At 44.4% G+C, this 17,822-nt stretch overlaps 1 protein-coding gene and 1 long non-coding RNA gene across 2 annotated transcripts in view; both read left to right on the top strand.

Annotated features, from left to right (window-relative positions):
* Positions 1 to 9,687, top strand: part of LOC144805783 (uncharacterized) — a 92,340-nt gene extending 82,653 nt beyond the window's left edge. The window contains exons 3-4 of the long non-coding RNA XR_013605598.1: positions 8,911 to 8,982; positions 9,633 to 9,687. This is a non-coding gene — a long non-coding RNA (uncharacterized LOC144805783). The remainder of the gene's footprint in view (positions 1 to 8,910; positions 8,983 to 9,632) is intronic.
* A 1,116-nt stretch (positions 9,688 to 10,803) lies between these two features.
* LOC144805776 (uncharacterized) lies at positions 10,804 to 12,503 on the top strand. The gene has a single exon (XM_078672264.1). The coding sequence runs from the start codon at positions 11,069 to 11,071 to the stop codon at positions 12,464 to 12,466; it is 1,398 nt and encodes a 465-aa protein (XP_078528390.1). The 5' UTR covers positions 10,804 to 11,068; the 3' UTR covers positions 12,467 to 12,503.
* Positions 12,504 to 17,822: the final 5,319 nt, after the last annotated feature.

The following is a 17,822-nucleotide window of genomic DNA, read 5'->3' as shown; positions in this document are numbered from 1 at the left end:
AGAAGGCGTGCACGAGGGCGTACACGGAGGTGTGTGCTAGAAACGTCACAGGAAAGTGTCACAAGTGGGTTGATCCATAGAGGAATCCTGCAGTGTCAGCAGAATGATATAGCTAGATGCGCGCGCAGACATCATGACGTGTGATTGACGTGGAACTGGAGGGTGAAGGGGACTTGACATTTAGCTCTACATGAGGAGACAGAAGTCTGGAGTGTCAGAACAACCTAATCCCAAATCATATCTGGTATCTAATGTTTGGGGAACTGTATTATCTAGAAGGAAAAGTCTCTCGGGCAGAGGCTATTCTATACTGACTGTAGTGCGTGCATATATGTGTCTACGTGTAATGCGAGGGGCCATGGGCCTACCATGGTAACGAGAGCAATGAATTACTTGCACGGAGACAGAAAGGCCGGGCCCTTTGCTCTGCAGCTGAGGGGATGTTTACCTAGATCACTAGACAGGAATGTATTTTCGAGGAGCGGAGCAGATAACTTGAAGGCAAAATACAGTCTTTGGCAGGCAAGCAGGCCGAGCCGGGCACAGCTCGCCGCACAGGGAGTAAGGCAAGGGTCACGGATGCAGGAGCAGATTTCAGACACAGAAGGCAGAAAGGGCTCGATTGCAGAAATCAGGGCCTAGCTCGCCAGAGCCAGGAAAACGTGAAAGTGCACCATGTAAAGACGGTGGCACGGCATACTTAGGAACGGAATTATCGATCCATTCATGGTGGATCTGAAAGAGGACACATTAACGTTGGACGCAAATGTATTTGCGTCTTCATAGCTGGTTGTGGAGGGAACATACATGTACTTGAAGCTCGTACATGGAGCCGTTGGGGTCTACGATAGGGGACACAATTGATCATAAAAATTCATATTACCTCACTTCTCCTTCCTGTCTGATTTTCTTCCCCTCACCCCACCTGATGGCCCAAAATTCTTTCATTTGTCAAGCAAGCGGTAAGATGTAGATTAGAGCTTAGTTTGAGGCGGTGGTCGGAGGTGGGACCCTTCAGCACTCTCTTTTTCGGGGCTGGCACTTATTTTTCCTCATCAGACTTTCACCCATCAATCCATCCATCCATCTACCCATCCATCCACCCACACATCCATCCACTCACCCATCCATCCACCAACACACATCCATCCGCCCATCCACCCACCCATCCACCATCCATCCATCTACCCACCAATCCACCAACCCATCGATCCACCCACCCAACCATCCAACCACCCACTGACACTTCCATTCACACATCCATCCACCCAACCATCCATCCACCCACCGACACATCCATCCATCCACCCACCCATCCATCCACCCACCCAACCATCCATCCACCCACCCACACAGCCACTGACCCATCCATCTAACCATCCATCCATCTACTCATCCATCCACCCTGACACATCCATTTCACCCATCCATCCACCCACTGACACATCTACCCACCCATCCATCCATCTCCACTTCTTTCCTCCATCTCTGACCGCCTTGGCAAAGTGGGCTCGGGCCCGGCCTTTTAGGGGCCCCTGATAGACCTGGCTCTGTTCTCCACACAGCCCTGCCCTGATGAACTTTAATGGTTTTTAAACACAGTTTGTTTTCATATATTTGTATCACAGGTGGGTGGCAGGGATTGTGCGCAGTGTCAGTGAGCTGCTGCTGGGTCATTGGACACACTTTAGAGTCTGGAGCAGTCTGATTGGATCAGGAACCCACAACTGGTCTGAGCAGGGGCCCCAAAATGTTTGGTCCAGGGCCCTCACAATCCTTAAGATATACCAGCCTCCCCCTCCTCTTCCTCTCTTTCCATCCATCTAATTTCTACCTCCCACCCCAGATAGAGAAGCAGAGGGGCCCCTCCCAGAAGCAGAGGGGCCCCTCCTATAAGCAGAAGCAGAGGCGCCCCTCCCATATGGAGAAGCAGAGGGGCCCCTCCCATATGGAGAAGCAGAGGGGCCCCTCCTATCCTTCTACAGGGGTCCCCAGGGGGAGGCAGCAGCAGTCGCCCAGGGAAGGGATTATTCTGTCTTTATTTTAGGATCTTTATAAAGCGTGAACGAGGGGGGGGGGAGCCAAGGCGCCTCGGATTAAACATTTATTATCACAACTTGTGACAAGAAGAGATACACACAGTATAACACCCCCAGAGGGACAGATATGAGGAGTGGGGTACAGTGGGGTGCAGTGTCAGCTGCACAAGACACAATCATCACCACAAGTCAGAAATACCCCAGAGATCTGCCCCCTCCGGAGAGGACATTTCATGGTTAAAAGTCACTTTTTGGGGACGGATCATTGAGGGGTGTTGGGGGAGGGCAGGAGGGACAGCAGCATCACCCGAACCAGGCCCCGGGGCTGAAAGATGGAAATGGATCAGGACATTTCCCTCATTTCCCTCATTCTGAGTGATGAACACGTGCCTCGTGTGTAGCTCCTCGTGTCTGGTGTGTGGTATTAAAGCGCCTCGGTCCGAGCCACAGTCCTGCCACCGGGGGGCGCCTCTGGGCAGGTCCAGGGCAGCAGTGTCTCTCTTCAGGGCCTGTGGATAGCGCCCCGAGGCTCAGGGCGGAGTCAGAGGCGCTGTATGGTGTGAAATGAACTCAGGGCTCCTCTGTCCTTAATGAGAATCCTTCACTGAGAGGCCTGTCCAAGGGTGCAGAGGAGGAGAGGCCTGTCCAGAGGTGCAGGGGAGGAGAGGCCTGTCCAGAGGAGGGGTAGAGGAGGAGAGGCCTGTCCAGGGGTCAGAGGAGATGAGGCATGTCCAGGGGGGCAGAGGAGAAGAGGCCTGTCCAGAGGAGTGGCAGAGAAGTTGAGGCCTGTCCAGGGGGGAAGAGGAGGAGAGACCTGTCCAGGAGGCATAGGAGGAGAGGCCTGTCCAGAGGAGGGGCAGAGGAGGTGAGGCCTGTCCAGGGATGCAGAGGAGGTGAGGCCTGTCCAGGGGTGCAGAGGAGGTGAGGCCTGTCAGGGGTCAGAGGAGGTGAGACCTGTCCAGGGGTGCAGAGGAGGCGAGGCCTGTCCAGGGGTGCAGAGGAGGCGAGGCCTGTCAGGGGTCAGAGGAGGTGAGGCCTGTCAGGGGTCAGAGGAGGTGAGACCTGTCCAGGGGTGCAGAGGAGGCGAGGCCTGTCCAGGGGTGCAGAGGAGGCGAGGCCTGTCCAGGGGTCCGAGGAGGTGAGGCCTCTCCAGGGGTCAGAGGAGGTGAGGCCTGTCCAGGGGTGCAGAGGAAGTGAGGCCTGTCCAGGGGTGCAGAAGAGGTGAGGCCTGTCCAGGGGTGCAGAGGGGGTGAGGCCTGTCCAGGGGTGCAGAGGGGGTGAGGCCTGTCCAGGGGTGCAGAGGGGGTGAGGCCTGTCCAGGGGTGCAGAAGAGGTGAGGCCTGTCCAGGGGTGCAGAGGGGGTGAGGCCTGTCCAGGGGTGCAGAGGGGGTGAGGCCTGTCCAGGGGTGCAGAGGGGGTGAGGCCTGTCCAGGGGTGCAGAAGAGGTGAGGCCTGTCCAGGGGTGCAGAGGGGGTGAGGCCTGTCCAGGGGTGCAGAGGGGGTGAGGCCTGTCCAGGGGTGCAGAGGGGGTGAGGCCTGTCCAGGGGTGCAGAGGAAGTGAGGCCTCTCCATGGGTGCAGATGAGGTGAGGCCTGTCCTGTGTTTGGGTGGTTCAAAGGAGGTGGGGCCTCTCCAGGAGGGATGCAGTGGAGATGAGGCCTGTTCGTCCATGCGGGGTGGTCGAGAGCTGAGTTTAAGTTTGTTAATTGTTGTCCCAAGAGATTTGTGGAATGAGTGTAAGTTGCTTGTAAACTGGCCAATTGAAGAGCCACAGAGTGAAGCGCCTAAAAATACTTTATTATATATACAAGAAATTAATTCAGATTTACAGACAATATTGCAAAGTCGAAGACCGGGTAAAAGAGGGCGCATCTTTTAGCTATGCATCCAGATGTTAGTGCTTAATGTGAGGGGCTGCAGACTAATATTCTGGATGAGATTTTGTTGTAACCAAAGTACTCTAGTGACAATTGTGTTACTAAGCAGAAGAAGATCAAAATAATAATAATGATGGCTCAGTCAAAAATTATCCAGAAGGGTGACAAAAGTGGTTCTCACCGATTGTATTCTCGTTTTGCTTCTGGGTTTGTTGCTGGTGTGAATTTGGATATGCACGGCGTTGGTGTGCAGAGTAATGATGTTCAGTATGTGCAAAGAGGAAATGTTGTTCTTCTGGGTCAGGGACGGACCGGGAACCCTAACCAGGCCTGACAATTTTGACGGACCAGCTCCCTGTCTCTTTTGTTGCTGGGGGCGATATAGCAGCACCAGAGCAAAACCAGCCAACAGTAAGAAGTATGTTTCCCAGCATTGAAGAATCAGCCCCCACTCTTCCAGCCTCCCGGGGAACCACTGGAAGCCCGTTACGGCCAGTCCGGCCCTGCTCAGGATGTAGGTTTCACTGACAGTGGCAATTTAAATACTTTAAACACTAATAATGTGCAGAATAAGACATGATTGTAGTGAATGAAATGATGGATAGTCAGGTAGTTGCTTGAAGCTCTTTATTTCAAGTAAGATGAACAGGAGGAAACCCCACCAGGAACAGGATGGTCACTGCTCAGCCCTCTCTCATCAACTGTCATTCCACATCCACACCAGGCACACTAACATTCTACTCACTCTGTCATCCAGCATTCAACATTCCACACAGACATCACATTCATACTGGCTGAGCAGCAGGCAAGGAGATAACACAAGGCACAACATATCCCCTTTTCTTCAATGGAAATAAAACACAATAATATAATACATAGCAATATAAAAGGCAATATATATGATAAGACTTGCAATATATATGTATTTACAAAAAGACCAGAAAATCAAAGATAGGAGAAAGAAAGACTGAGTAAAAGATAAGCAGCAAGGAAAGAGTGCAAAAGAGAAACCGAGAAACTAAGCAAATATAGCTAAACACATCCCCTTCCCTTGGAACATTAAAATTGCAAAATGCAATAATACCAAAATGTAAAGAATAACCACTGCAGAGTAGGCACAGCACAATAGAAGTGAGTGCGGATAAATAAAAGGTAAAGCTGATGCTAAGTACAAAGATTACGTAGGGTAAAAACAGCGGAAAGGGCGCGCGCACACCCCACACTGAATATGTATAGAGACCAGCTCTGAACAACCCAAAGAAAAATAATCTCTAATCTTAAAGTACCAGTAGCTGTATAAAGCATTGAAAGTAATACAGACTTACTCGAATTGCTGTACCAAGCATTGAAAGTAATACAGACTTGAATCGCTGTACAAAGCATTGAAAGTAACACAGACTTACTTGGATTGCTGTATGAAGCATTAAACGTAAAACAGACTTATTTAAATTACTGTATGAAGCATAAACGTAATACAGACTAATTTGAAGAGCTGTATAAATCATCAAAACAAACAGACTTACTAAATATCTGTATAAGTAATCACAAATGTAGAACAGAAAACCTACTAGATTGCTGTATGAATTATTTAAAATACAACACCTACATAAATTGCTGTATAAATTATTTAAACATCACTGCAATCTTACTAACAGAAATTGTTGCATGGAAAACGTCACGTAAAGCAGACTTAAATTAATTGCTGTATAAATAATTAAAACAAAACAGTCTTAATCAAATAGCTGTATCAATAACTAAAGCCTTACTGTCTTATTCGCTGAAATCCTTAAAGCACTACATATAAGCAGATAAAAATATGAGCTCCATGTAACATGGACATTCAAGGAGTTAAAAACAAATTGAGTACCAACTTAATCCAGAAGATGGCAGTAGGACCTTAACTAAAGTATTCCAAAATCAATCAAATAGCACGAAGAACATACGTTTCACCTGAGTCATAGAACAAACTATTACTCTGTAATCATTGTTCCACTAACAAGGATAATTTTGTCTCGTCTGTGCTTCCTGCGACACTCCAAGACCCGAGAGGCCCACGATCAAAGAAGTCACTGTGCTCAGCGTGACAGAAACCGGCAATATTGAGACTTCCTATAGTAACGCTTGCGCTTCTCTCACCATGTCCCAAATGTGTTCGTTCTCTTTTGTCAGAGCAAGCTTGAAATGGAAGCGGGGAGCTTGTAATGGAAGTGTGAAGACATGATGACACGTGAAGACAGAAGCGTGCTAGAAGATTATGACCTGTTAATTTCCAGCGCGGGCAGGGCGTCAGAAGAACGCGCTTTACAGCCGCGTTAGTCAGGAGTGACGCAACATGGGCTCCGTCTTCAAGATGGTTGGCGTTACCATGGACACGAACAACAAGATGTCTGGCAAGGATCGTCATGGCGTTTAACGTACCCCTTACGACCAGACGCAGGCAAAGATTCTCATACGTCATCATAACCAGGATGGCTTCACCGTGGAAGGAGCTCTCCGTGTGCAAAGATCAAGGCAGTTGGCAGTTGGAAAGTAATGTCATCTAATGTTACCAAATTAACTTCAGACTTCCACACGATAGAATTATTAAAGGAAATCACCCGTTTTTTAAATAGGAAAGACTCGTTTTTCCTCTTTGCAGCAAACTGTATTTTGGACAATTTTAAAATTTCTTCCTCTCAGACTTCCTCACAACTGAATTTTAAATGAAAACCACTCGTTTTTCCCCTCTTCTTGGAAGCAAGTAAGCGAGTGTCATAACAGTACTTGACTTTAAATAGTCTTTTCAAATTTACTCGTTAGGCATTTTCCTTAACAGTACTTTTAATTTAAAGGTCAAACAATTCTCATTGGGTTTGTGACCTTGAGCTAGATCTGGCACTTATGAGAGTTTAGGGCGACCGATTTCGGGGTCACTGGTGGGGTTTCGGAGTGCCAGGTAGCATAACAAAAGTATAGAAATGTAAAAGTCCTTTACCTTAATTGAATTCTTCTCTTTAGATTGAAGGTACCTTAATTCGCTTGTAAATAGTATGTTGCACGCTGTCAGTTCTTCAAACGTCGCCAAAATGTAGTGAATGAAATGATGGATAGTCAAGTAGTTGCTTGAAGCTCTTTATTTCAAGTAAGATGAACAGGAGGAAACCCCACCAGGAACAGGATGGTCACTGCTCAGCCCTCTCTCATCAACTGTCATTCCACATCCACACCAGGCACACTAACATTCTACTCACTCTGTCATCCAGCATTCAACATTCCACACAGACATCACATTCATACTGGCTGAGCAGCAGGCAAGGAGATAACACAAGGCACAACAATGATCCTTGCAATGTTTGCAGGAACCTGGGAAACTGGAACATGAATCAGATGGCACAGACTGGGATGTAATCACACATTACTCAACTCCCGGAGAGGGAGAGAGAGGGGGTCCTAGGGAGAATATTTAAAGACCCATCAGTTTTAATCTCCAATCCTACTGATAAATAACACCTGAAAACTGATGGTCTGAATAAAAAGAAAAAATTATATGTAACCATACACACAGAACAGAAGTAAGCAAAAAGACCCACATTACATGAGCAGGTTCTAGTCAGTTTGCTATTTGATATTATAAAAAAAGTTTTCTTATTTCTTAGCACACATTTGTTGTGGTGGTTTGTCTATTGACTTTACAGCTAGAGCTATTTCTGAGTCTGTCTTTTGATATACTTTAGAGGTTACCTTTATGTGATCCTCCTGCAAATATTATGATAATTATTTCTCTGATTGAGTAACCATGTTTATGCCTTCAGTAATTATTTGAAACCTTTAATATAGCTTTGTAGCTTGTTGTAGCTCCAAAGGCAAGTGTCTTAACCAAGGGAACGGTCCTTTATTGGGCAGTATTGCCTGCTATGGCTGACTATAAGGTCATTACACTTTTTGACCTATGAGGGCAGAATGGGAATGTGTTACTTAATAAAACAACGGTGTCCCAGAGACCCAGGGGGTTGAAACTCCTCCGGTACTCCGAACTGCTGTAAGCGTGAATGTTGAACAGTTAACACCTGCATGCAGGACTACAGGGGTTAATTGTTGAACAATCACAGCAATCGCTGTGAAAGGAGGCTGAAGTCAGCCCCTGGTTTTCCCTGGGCTTGGCTAAACTGGTTTTCATCATTCAGGTGAGTCGGGAGATACGGGAGATGAGCAGAACCCCCCCTCCTTCCCGAGATGCCAGTGACACTGCGAGCTACGGGAGGAGGAAGGGGGGAGGCTCCTGTGTGCCCTGCTACAGGTTCTATCTTCTGCCTTCTCCTGTCCAATCCATATATTTCAGAGAGGCAGAGGCTGTGTATTAGGACATTGTAATGTTGAGAGCAGCGGGCCTATATCAGGTTGTATAGGCTGCTGCTGCTTTGTTGTCTTCAATGGAGATCTAAACATTTCAATGTTCCAAGCTTTGTCTCGTGAAGGATTTATTTATGCTGACCCTCCGCATCATCCCTTCAGATAAGTTATAGATAAAAAGCGCCAACACATTGATGCTTTGTTACTTCCATTGCTTGGCAATCAAACTCTGTATCAGTTTGACCTTGAATTGCAGTTGCTCAGAGAGCATGGTTTGAATAAATATAAGAGTCTGGTTGATTTATGAAGTGTGGGCAGAATTATGTTCAAGGACTTTAACATACCTTTGCAAACCAGATTGTTTTGATTTGCAAGTTTCATGGTCTATAAATGGAAAGATGGGGGTTATGAAGAAGTGGACTGTGTTGTTGGGGTTTGTTCTCTGAGACTGTGGGTGCACTCCATATTCACAGAGACCTTTTCCAGCAAGGGATCATGGTTCTTGGTGAATCAAAAAAGTATTTATTCATACCCATATTTTCTTCACAATGGCCTCCAGAGAACAAGCGATTCTTTTGTGTTGTAAGTTCAGGACGGTTATTTGTAAAATGTGATGAAGTGTGATAGTCGTCTGATGCAAAACTATTTCTTTACTTCCTTTCAAGGTATTCCGGGATGACCAGGCAGTGCAGCGTGGCTGCCACCCTTGGAAGAACAAAATATGATATAACTATCAGGTAAGGATTCCTATAACTCTTAAGTTTCCTTTTCCCCTGTTTCTTCTTTCTCTATTCCCTTTCTTGATCTCAGTTTTTTTTGTCTCTTCAACATTTGACTCATTCTGTACACTATTCTTGTTGTTATCAAACTTCTGATAATAATATGATGGAGCCACATTCCTCCTGGAAATGTTGGGGGTGTAGTGCAGGTCCGATTCCTTTTTAGGTCAGTTTTGCCCAGCAGTTCCTTAACTATTGGCACATTTGTCTCCTCCTCTACACCACGTGATACTCTCCCCCCTCTGACTGTTCTTTCGGCGTCTTTTCTCTCTTGATCTAACTTCCATCTCTTTATGTATTCCTAAACTATCCTTTTCTGTCTTATCTACTACAAGCAAGAGACACAGTATATGTGTGTGAAGACACATGCACACAAGGCTTGCTTTAGGGTGATGCAACCGGTGGAGCTGCACCTAGTGCTGACCTTGGGGGCACTGTCTTTAGAATTAACTTATGGGTTTACAAGCATCTGCTGCACAGTATCCTGCGCAGGAACATGTGGTGAGAGTGGAAGATAGCCTTTTATCTCTTTCTTCTGTTTTGTGTTTTTCTTTTCTAGACCCTTTTTTGTTTCCTTTACTGTTGTGCTGTTTTTTTCTCTTTTTCAGGTGTTGCAGTGCCTGGGTTCTGTCGGAGGAGTGTGATGAGTTCAGGGCACCAAGTAAGTCCTTATCATCCGCACAATTTGAAATAGTGAATTCCACTGAGATAACTGGACACAGCGTCAGTCTACAGTGGCATAATAGTAATTACGTTTTCTCTCACATCCATGAGCTCCAGTGATCCGAAGCTCCAGATTTACAGTGTCCCCGAGCTGTTTCACCACTATCAGAAATGATACTCAACTGATTTCCTGGCTTGTTTTTGTCAATATATTCTTTGTGCAAAGTATAAGGTCATAAATATTTTTTCTTTGTGTTCATTTACAATTTCTGACTCCGTTTCTACAGGTGACTGAAGCATGAACAGAAAAAAGAAGGTTTAAATTTAGAGAAACACAAGGAAAGTTAAAACATTCTTGAGCTCTTGAGAAGAAACACATTCTATGTACCAGGAATGGTGAGGATGTTGGAGCGGAAGAAACTGGTGAATGTGAAAGTTGTCAAATCCCTAAAGTAAAATGACCATAAATGTTTACCAAGTGTCAGTAACTGAGATTGAGGAGAACATTGGCCACAATTGATGCCCACGCAGTGCGCATGGGAATACTCAGTGTTGTAAATTCTGTTTGATGGTTTATGAGAAATGCTTTGGAGACGCAAACCCTCCACAACAGATCAGCATCCGTAGACGTGTTGTGATGTGACAGAACCGCCAAAAAGACTAATATCCTCGGTTTACAAGAGCAAGCTTTTGTCTCTGTCTCCTGAAGATGAGAGCAGAGAAAAGGTTGTTTAAAACTCATTGTAAATACGCTTTCTCAGATGTCAATTCACCAAAGAGGCTAGCTTACCATTTCCAATATAGGAAGATTTTCCCCCACCAGCTCTGTCTCTTGGGTTGATCCGAGTGGTTTCAAAGGGTCCTGTAACTCCAAAGTGGATCATGTGCCTGTCTTAGTCACTGAGCAAAAAAGCATATACTGGCACAGGAAGTATAAAAGGGGCCAATGTTACGCTATTGATAATTCATAACCCACCCTGGCATGCCCTAAGCATCTGTCATTACTTGTATGAAAAAACATACCTAACAGTCAAACACTAAAGCCCAAAGACCTTACCAGTGCTTTTAAAACTCCTAAATCAAATGTGATCAAACTAGAATCACTAAATGAGACTAATTAAACTTGAGAGAATTCACCCAGGCATAACTTGGTGAAAATGAATCCATGAGAGGTCTCTTAATCAATACAAGGGGCTCCTCAGTGAAAGTTAATAAGACAAGTTAGATAGGTGCCTTTAAAGGTAGGAAAATGATCTCCAGGTAAAAACTATCATTAGTTAAAATACATATGTTAAGAAGAGCATCTGAAATGTATTTTAGAAGTTAATGCTGAGTTGTAACATAAACAAGTACACAATCAGAAATCAAATTTAGTCTTAAGATGGCATGTACCCAGGAACAAACCCAACTTGGAGAAACAAACAACTCTAATAAGAGCAATGAATGTGAGAACAGCTTTAGTCATCAATCCCACCTCACTAAACATGAGAAAACTATTGTTGGACGCAAACCCTATCAGTGTCCCGAATGCCAGAAAGTCTTCAATCACAAATCCAGCCTTACGGTACATGAAAGAACACACACTGGGCTTAAACCGTATCAGTGCTCTGAATGCTGTAAAAGCTTCAGTACCAAATCCAATCTCACTTCACATGAAAGAACCCACACTGGGCATAAACCGTATCAGTGCTCCACATGCCAAAAAAGCTTCAGTTTTAGTTGCAGTCTGATTCACCATCAGGGAACTCACACTGGCCAAAAACCTTATCAGTGCTCTGAGTGCCAGAAAAGCTTCAATCGTAAATCCAGACTTTCTGCACATGAAAGAACCCACACTGGACAAAAACCTTATCAGTGCTCTGAATGCTATAAAAGCTTCAGTCATAAATCCAGCCTTACTGCACATGAAAGAACCCACACTGGACAAAAACCTTATCAGTGCTCTGAATGCTATAAAAGCTTCAGTCATAAATCCAGCCTTACTGCACATGAAAGAACCCACACTGGGCAGAAACCGTATCAGTGTTCTGAATGCCAAAAAGGTTTCTATCACAAATCTGGTTTAACTCAACATGAGAGAATCCATACTGGGCTCAAACCCTATCAGTGCTCTAAATGCCAGAAAAGCTTTAGTCGGAAAATAATTCTCACTCACCATGAGAGAACTCACACTGGGCAAAAACCTTATCAGTGCTCTGAATGCTGTAAAAGCTTCAGTCATAAATCCAGCCTTACTGCACATGAAAGGACCCACACTGGACAAAAACCTTATCAGTGCTCTGAATGCTGTAAAAGCTTCAGTCAGAAATACAACCTTACTGTACATGAAACAACCCACACTGGGCATAAACGGTATCAGTGCTCTGAATGCCAAAAAGGTTTCTATCACAAATCCGGTTTAACTCTACATGAGAGAATCCATACTGGGCTCAAACAGTATCAGTGCTCTGAATGCCAAAAAAGCTTCAGTCAGAAATACAACCTTACTGTACATGAAACAACCCACACTGGGCATAAACGGTATCAGTGCTCTGAATGCCAAAAAGGTTTCTATCACAAATCCGGTTTAACTCTACATGAGAGAATCCATACTGGGCTCAAACAGTATCAGTGCTCTGAATGCCAAAAAAGCTTTGGTCAGAAATCCAACCTTACTGTGCATGAAAGGACCCACACTGGGCATAAACCATATCAGTGCCCTGAATGCCACAAAAGCTTCAGATTGAAAACAACTCTCACTAGACATGAGAGAACTCACACTGGGGAAAAACTTTCTTAGCTCTCTGAGTGCTGGAAAAGTTTCAGTTGGAAATCTGGTCCCGCTCAACCTGTGAGAACTTACCTGGAAAAATCCTTGTAATTGTTCTAAATGCCAGGGAAGGGTCTGCTGGAGATTCAGTTTCATTCAATAAGAGAGAACCCACAACGTGAAAGAAAATGACCCGTGCTCTCAATGTGACAAAAACTTCGGCTGTAAATGTAACTTTCCACATAAGAGAGACAATGTGGGAGAATAAAAGGTGCTCACTGTCAACCCTGAGGAGGAGCTTTCAGCATCGCAAAACATTTACATGAAGCAGCCACAAAGACATCAATCCATCGATTGTCCAACAAACCGGCTACTGAGAACAGCGCACAGCGTGGGATGGAAATGCTTGAATTAACCTCATTCTTTTATAACTATTTGTGACCTCATTCCATTCAGTGTGTTTTTTTCCTTGAGTGTTTATAAGCAGTGGCTCTGACCCACAAAGGCCATTCGATCCTGAACTTTGAGGCCACGCTGCTAGGATCTGGAATGCAAGTAACTTCAAACTGTTTCCAGTGTTAACGAGCCTCACCAGGGGGCTGCGGCAGAAGTCCCTTTGTCGTAGGTCTCTATGGGACCAATATCTGTTCATGTCTGTACCACGTAGGGCTGATCATTGAGAAAAACTAAAGGTGATGGATGGACTGGTAGTTAGTCTCAGCAACATCCCGCCACATCATTTTCTATTCCCCGTGCCACTAAAGACAAGGCCAACCATATGCAAACCATTCGTGGCCCTACCCTAAATAGTCCTAATGATTTCTGTTCCAATGGGACATGGCCTCGTATTACAAAGATCCACATGAGTGGCCTCTTTCCATCTTCTTTTTGTTTCAAATAGAACCTGCTATCCCTTTAACCATGCCTCAGGCCTGCCACGTTCCATGCTTTGGCTCTGATCATCAACCTTGAACCATCTCCATAACTTGTCAGCTGTTGTAATTGCTTGAAGTTTCACACATTTTGATGGCCGTGGATTCAGGTTCAACTTGATGACCCAACTCTACTCTGTGGGAATTTTGCACTTCAAGCCACTTCTGTGCAGCTCATCACCTTCTGAGACTGATTCAGCCAAAAACCTTGCATCAAATTCCAGTGTTAATCATTACCAGAGACTAAACTTATCTTTGCCCTCTCGAGCATAGCTACCGAAGTTAACTACAATTTTGTAGGTGACTTCCTGATTGATTCAGTGGATCTGCTTGTTTTTTATTCATTTACCTTTTTGTTTGGTTTTGACAGTTGTTTTTGCTAATTAATGATCCTTACATCACAGCAAACCTTTAGATTTTGCTTCCGAATAATTATTACATTTTCTTTTTGATCTAAACTTGGTTTGAATCTTAAAGTTCCTTGTCCTTTTTTAATAAACTGTATTGAAATGTGTGACTTCCACTGTTTTGCTCTACCTACACACCATGCTCCTGTCGCGTTCTAATCTAGGACCCCGATCAATACTGTGACCTTATGCCCCTATACGGCTATAATCCATTTATTCCCCTATATTGGCATAAACGATCAAATGCAATATTCAGAAACTCGTCTCTGGCCTCACACGATCAGAGCCACATTTCAGAATCACTTCCTCTGCAGCTTCCTCTGCAGCTCATTAGAGCAAATGACACAGCAGAAGCCACTATCTAAGATTCCTAGATTACACTCCGAGTTCTTCAACAAGATAAAAACTCAGCAACCTGGGATGGCCCCGCTTGCTATGTTTTGATTAGTAATAGAACTCTATTGAGCACTAAGAGACGATCACTTCCTAGTGACATCTTTATTGACGTCTTATGTCCAAAAACTTACGTCAAACCAGGCACCTTTCAGGTATAAATATTACCAACGTTGCCTTAAGCAAACACTGATGCTGATGCTATCGCTGCCTCAACGACATCGATGATAGCGATGGTGTGGTGAACATAGGAGCAGAACAGCTGTCCTCCTGCAGAGCCCAGCAGATACTAGCTGCCCACGGACGCTGCCCCTCCTCTTCCTCGACGCGCTGAGAGAGACGCTGTCTTTTCTCCTGCCGAGAAATCCAGCTCCGGCGTTTCCAGCCCACTCTTGCGAGTGACTGGGATATCGAGTCCTGGAAGGAGATACAAGACCTCCAACATTCTATTCCAGAGGTATGGTGTTGACTAAACCCTTAGAGAGAATTCTTGAAGCAAACCTTGGCAAAACCAACTTAACTAAAACTGCTACTTACTTACTCCCTCCCAAGTATTAGGCTTAGGTCAGGTATACTGGGGTAGGCGTAGTTAGAAGCACCAGTTGAGTACGTTAGCCTAATGTATATATGAATGTATATATGTTTTATTCATTTTAAACCATTGTATGGCTAAGAAACCATATCAATGTTTTTACAGTATTATTTCGCAATACTCATTTTACTGTACGCACTTTTTATAATAACTAGTCTTGCAATTGTGGCAATTCATTTCTCTTGTATGAGAAGAAAGACTGTTCAATAAATAATACCTTTTTATTGAAAACGCCCGTCTCTCTATTCTCTGCACCTTGGTGAAAGTAATCTGCACAAAACTGACTGAGTAAAATAACTGTCTATTGTTTCACACGACTCTAGAGATTGACTCTTATTCTAAGGAGCAAAGTTGTCATGTTTATGCGGTTGTTGGAAAACTGAATCCCTTCTTGTCTGTACCAGGGAAGCTGATCACTTCCTATTCAGTCAAGAAAGTTTCCAGTGACCTCTGAGCTAGTTGGTAACAAACCCAATTAAGTTTAGCATAGTCAGTGGAGACCTGGAAGATCCGCACTTCTACGTCCATACTACTGTTTATGTTATTCCAATGCGCATGGCCTATTGGGAAAATAGGAACTACACTACATGGCGCCCAACGTTTGGTAAGGCGATAAAACTAACGCAAGACGTTAGAGTAACTCAGTCGTGCATTTTTCACACAGACCCCTTTCTCCCGTAAATACTCCAATAGACGTCTGGAGTGGGTAAAAGGTTAAAATCCGCCCGACCTTAGTAGGAAGAGATTTCTATTTAAAGCTCTGGTTTATTCAACGTTGAAGGATACAGTGTTCCAAAATATTGTGCACCTAATCTTTGTCTCCTTGGAGACCTGCTCTGCAAAACCTGCATTTATAAAATGTCAGTAGAAAACAACGGAACTGATGCCGCAGTAGATGCGACTCAGCAGGGTCCCGACGGGACTACTGAACCGGGTGCGATAATCATCCCGGCACATTTAAGAAAATCTATAACGTCAAAACTTATAGAAAATGGACTGACCACACAAGGTGGCACAGTCATCTTCGTGATAGAGGCACGCGAATATCGGCAGACAGAGGTATTCTATTCTGGATTAAAATTTCCAGCGGCAAACGCTGCAACACACGAGTTCCACTACTATATAGTAGGGGATCAACCAGAGGAGTACGCTCCTTTTAAGGAGATTGAAATCCCATTAAAATTCCAAGAGCATTTGCTCTGGTTTAAAGGCGCCCTAAAACACAATGATCATATTACCAGGCTCGGTCCACTAGGTAGACCAGGAACAACGTGGCCGGTTCTAGCCAGCTACACACCACATGCAGACATTGCAAAAATGTCTAGAGAAGAACTTTTAGCACAGCTAAAAACATTAATTAAAATACATAGGCAATTAGTCCAATATGTAATGCGGACTGCTACAGTCCAATCAGAAGTTAATGTACCACAGCTGACCCCTCATCAGGGGAACACCAATAAAATTACACCACAGAACATACAGTCATGTCTTGGTAAAACACCCATTAAAAGGGAACAAATTCCTTTCTGGTTAGCGCAGAAAATTACTCAAATAGAGGCAGTATTTTCGAATACTGCCCCTATTGAGAAACACAGGATCCTGACCATCTGCCTTCCAATGGGGGTCGCACCACACGTGGAGGACTGTGACACTTGGGGTACAGTCTTTGCTTCCATTTACACAAAAACACATGGTGTTCCGTCAATGGCGGTAATACCAGAATTGCTAAAACAGATTCAAAATGAATACGGACCAGAACCTGCTTTAACTCTTGGTATGAAATTACTGAAAGACTTCAAGCAGGTCTCGGCTATATTACTAGCCAATATAAAAGGAGAAGCAGCATCTGTAGCGATCCGCCAGATGTTGAAGGAAACAGATATAACAGATCAACCAATTGAGCTTGCCAGAATTATAGAACAATGTTATGAAGACAGCTTGGGTGGACAACCAGTAAAGCCCCAACTGCTCGAAAATCCTGAAAAATTATTTATTAAAAATAATTCAAACACTCCTAAAAAGAGCTGGGATGGAAATAAACAATCCACTCCCGAAGAAAAAGTTTTCCAGTCCAGAGGAAGGTCTCCTCGACGGAGGGAAAGAACTCCGACTCGAGAACACCAGTCTCCTCAGAGGAAAGATATAACCTTAGAAATAGGGATAATTTGAAGAAGCCTGATAGATATCAAAGTATTGATACACGTCCCTCTCGATCTTTTTCGCATAAATTGGAAAGAAGAGGACCGTCAGACCCAGGAGAGCACACCAAGTCCAAAGACAAGGAACCTGCTCAAAGTAAAAAATCACAATTTCCAAAAAAGAAGGTAGCCAGTATTAGAGTAATGGAACATGCCGAGAATACTGAGGACACAGTTGAAAAACAGGGAGTGGGCACAGACAATGCTAGACAGTGCAGCAGAAATCAGTATAGCCCGCAAGATCCTGATGAGTCATCTGGAGACAGTGGACACGAATGAATACATTCAGGTTGAAACTGCCGACACCAGACTTAGCGAGCCCCATAAGATATATGAAATACCACTGCGTATAGAGGGTGATAAGACTAGGAAAATAAGGGGTCTATTTTGGGATAAACTCTCAAAAGGCTATGACATTCTGTTAGCTGATAAAGATTGGCCCCCCAGAGTTTGTCAGGGAGTGCCCTCGTGGCAAAGAAATGATTATGCCTGCCTTCTCGAATCACATTCCGATTCACAAAAAATATACTTATGCTAGGAAATGGGCAGTAGCCCAGGCACCAGCATTATATAAAAATCATGTAGGATGGGATGAGGATTCTCCTCCTCACAAAATCCAGTTAAAAAGTCAACCGACTGCACAAAGGCAGTATCCCATTAAGCAAGAAGCTAAAAAACAAGTCAGGGAGATTTTAGATCAACTTGAATACCAGGGGGTGATTGAAACATGCACCTCTCAAATGAACAATCCTTTGTTTCCTGTCTCCAAGCCAGACAATTCATATCATCTAGTTTTGGATTACAGACACCTTAACGCATGTTGCAAAACATTTGCAGTACAAAACTCGCATAGTGCTGCACTAA

This window comes from Lissotriton helveticus (genome assembly GCF_964261635.1).
Source record: "Lissotriton helveticus chromosome 1_1 unlocalized genomic scaffold, aLisHel1.1 SUPER_1_unloc_24, whole genome shotgun sequence".
Lineage (NCBI taxonomy): Eukaryota > Metazoa > Chordata > Amphibia > Caudata > Salamandridae > Lissotriton > Lissotriton helveticus.
The sequence above is the reverse complement of the archived record's forward strand: the minus strand, read 5'-3'. Positions and strand labels throughout refer to the sequence as shown.

Coding starts and splice junctions, on each gene's coding strand:
- LOC144805776 (XM_078672264.1), top strand. CDS start 11,069: ATGGCATGTACCCAGGAACAAACCCAACTTGGAGAAACAAACAACTCT.